Below are 1,049 nucleotides of genomic sequence, written 5' to 3'. Positions count from 1 at the left end.
CAGCTAAACATAAGCTAAAAGCTAAAACCAGCTAAACATAAGCTAAACTAAAACTAGCCAAACAGCAGCTAAAAGCTAGAATAAGTGTTTAAATGAGTTTCTAATTATAAAAATGAGCCGTTTGTTGATTATCGGTGAAATTATTAAAAAGTGAATCAGCTGAGCAGCAAAAATAACTTCTAGAATAAAACCCTTTTTGTTTGTTTATAAAAAATGTAAAACTTTATACAGCCGTGTGCAAAGGTTTTAGGCAGGTGTGGGAGAAATCTCGTAAATATAATATTTTATAAATAAACACGTGTTTTTAAGTTAATGAGAAGTGAATGAGAAGAAGAACCATCTTTTGTTCTTGCGGTCGTGTTTCGTCTCGCCTCATTTGAATTCTTCCATGTTTCTGCTCAGGTCCGTGTGACACGTGAACTGGAGCGCACCTAGTTTGGGGAACACGATGAGGTACTCTGCATTGCATTGTGGGCAGGCCACTCGCGCCGTGCTGTTGCCCCGCTGCTTCTCGTCCACCCAGCGCTGCAGGCACGCCTGGTGGACCCACTTGGTTGAGCCGCGGCACCGACACGGCCGCACCCACTCCGCCGTGCGATCGTCCTCGTCCGTCGCAAAGCACACCCAGCAGCTCCTGAAAACACACACACCCAGAATGAAACGCGTGCACGGCTGGAGAGAGGTCACCTGGACAGGTTTGATTTTTAAACTCCAACGTCTAAATATCAGTCAAATAAATATTTTGTCCGTTTCAAAAAACTGCAGTGTGGTTTTTAAACAAAAACCCTTAAAGTATTAAAATAAAAAATAATTTAAATTAGATCGTTTTATTTCAGGTTGAGTCTAAAAGACTGATTAGTTGTTTTGTGGATAAAACATTTAAAAGTAGTGTTTTCGTTAAATCAGCTGTTTGATTCCCTGAGGAACGTGAACAGTCGTGAAGTTAAAGTTCAAACCGTCTTGGTCAAATGTTCTGGTGTTTTGATGCGGATCAGATTTCATGATCTGGTCTGTAGCGGATCAGATTTCACGATCTGGTCTGTAGCGGA

General features: G+C 41.3%; 2 protein-coding genes across 4 annotated transcripts in view; one reads left to right on the top strand and one right to left on the bottom strand.

Moving 5' to 3' along the window:
• Nucleotides 1–1,049, top strand: part of LOC119421085 — a gene marked incomplete at its 3' end in the record, with an annotated part of 641,076 nt that overhangs the window by 463,681 nt on the left and 176,346 nt on the right.
• march5 (membrane-associated ring finger (C3HC4) 5) overlaps nt 1–1,049 on the bottom strand; it is a 14,129-nt gene that overhangs the window by 10,124 nt on the left and 2,956 nt on the right. For all 3 annotated transcript variants that reach the window (XM_037677702.1, XM_037677718.1, XM_037677710.1), the window contains exon 2: nt 432–634. In XM_037677702.1, coding sequence (XP_037533630.1) covers nt 432–634 — 203 coding nt within the window. The remainder of the gene's footprint in view (nt 1–431; nt 635–1,049) is intronic.

Source organism: Nematolebias whitei, chromosome 1 (assembly GCF_014905685.2).
Source record: "Nematolebias whitei isolate Nwh7 chromosome 1, NemWhi1, whole genome shotgun sequence".
Classification (NCBI taxonomy): Eukaryota; Metazoa; Chordata; class Actinopteri; order Cyprinodontiformes; family Rivulidae; genus Nematolebias; species Nematolebias whitei.
Note: the sequence above shows the minus strand (reverse complement) of the source record. Positions and strands in the feature narration are given on the sequence as shown.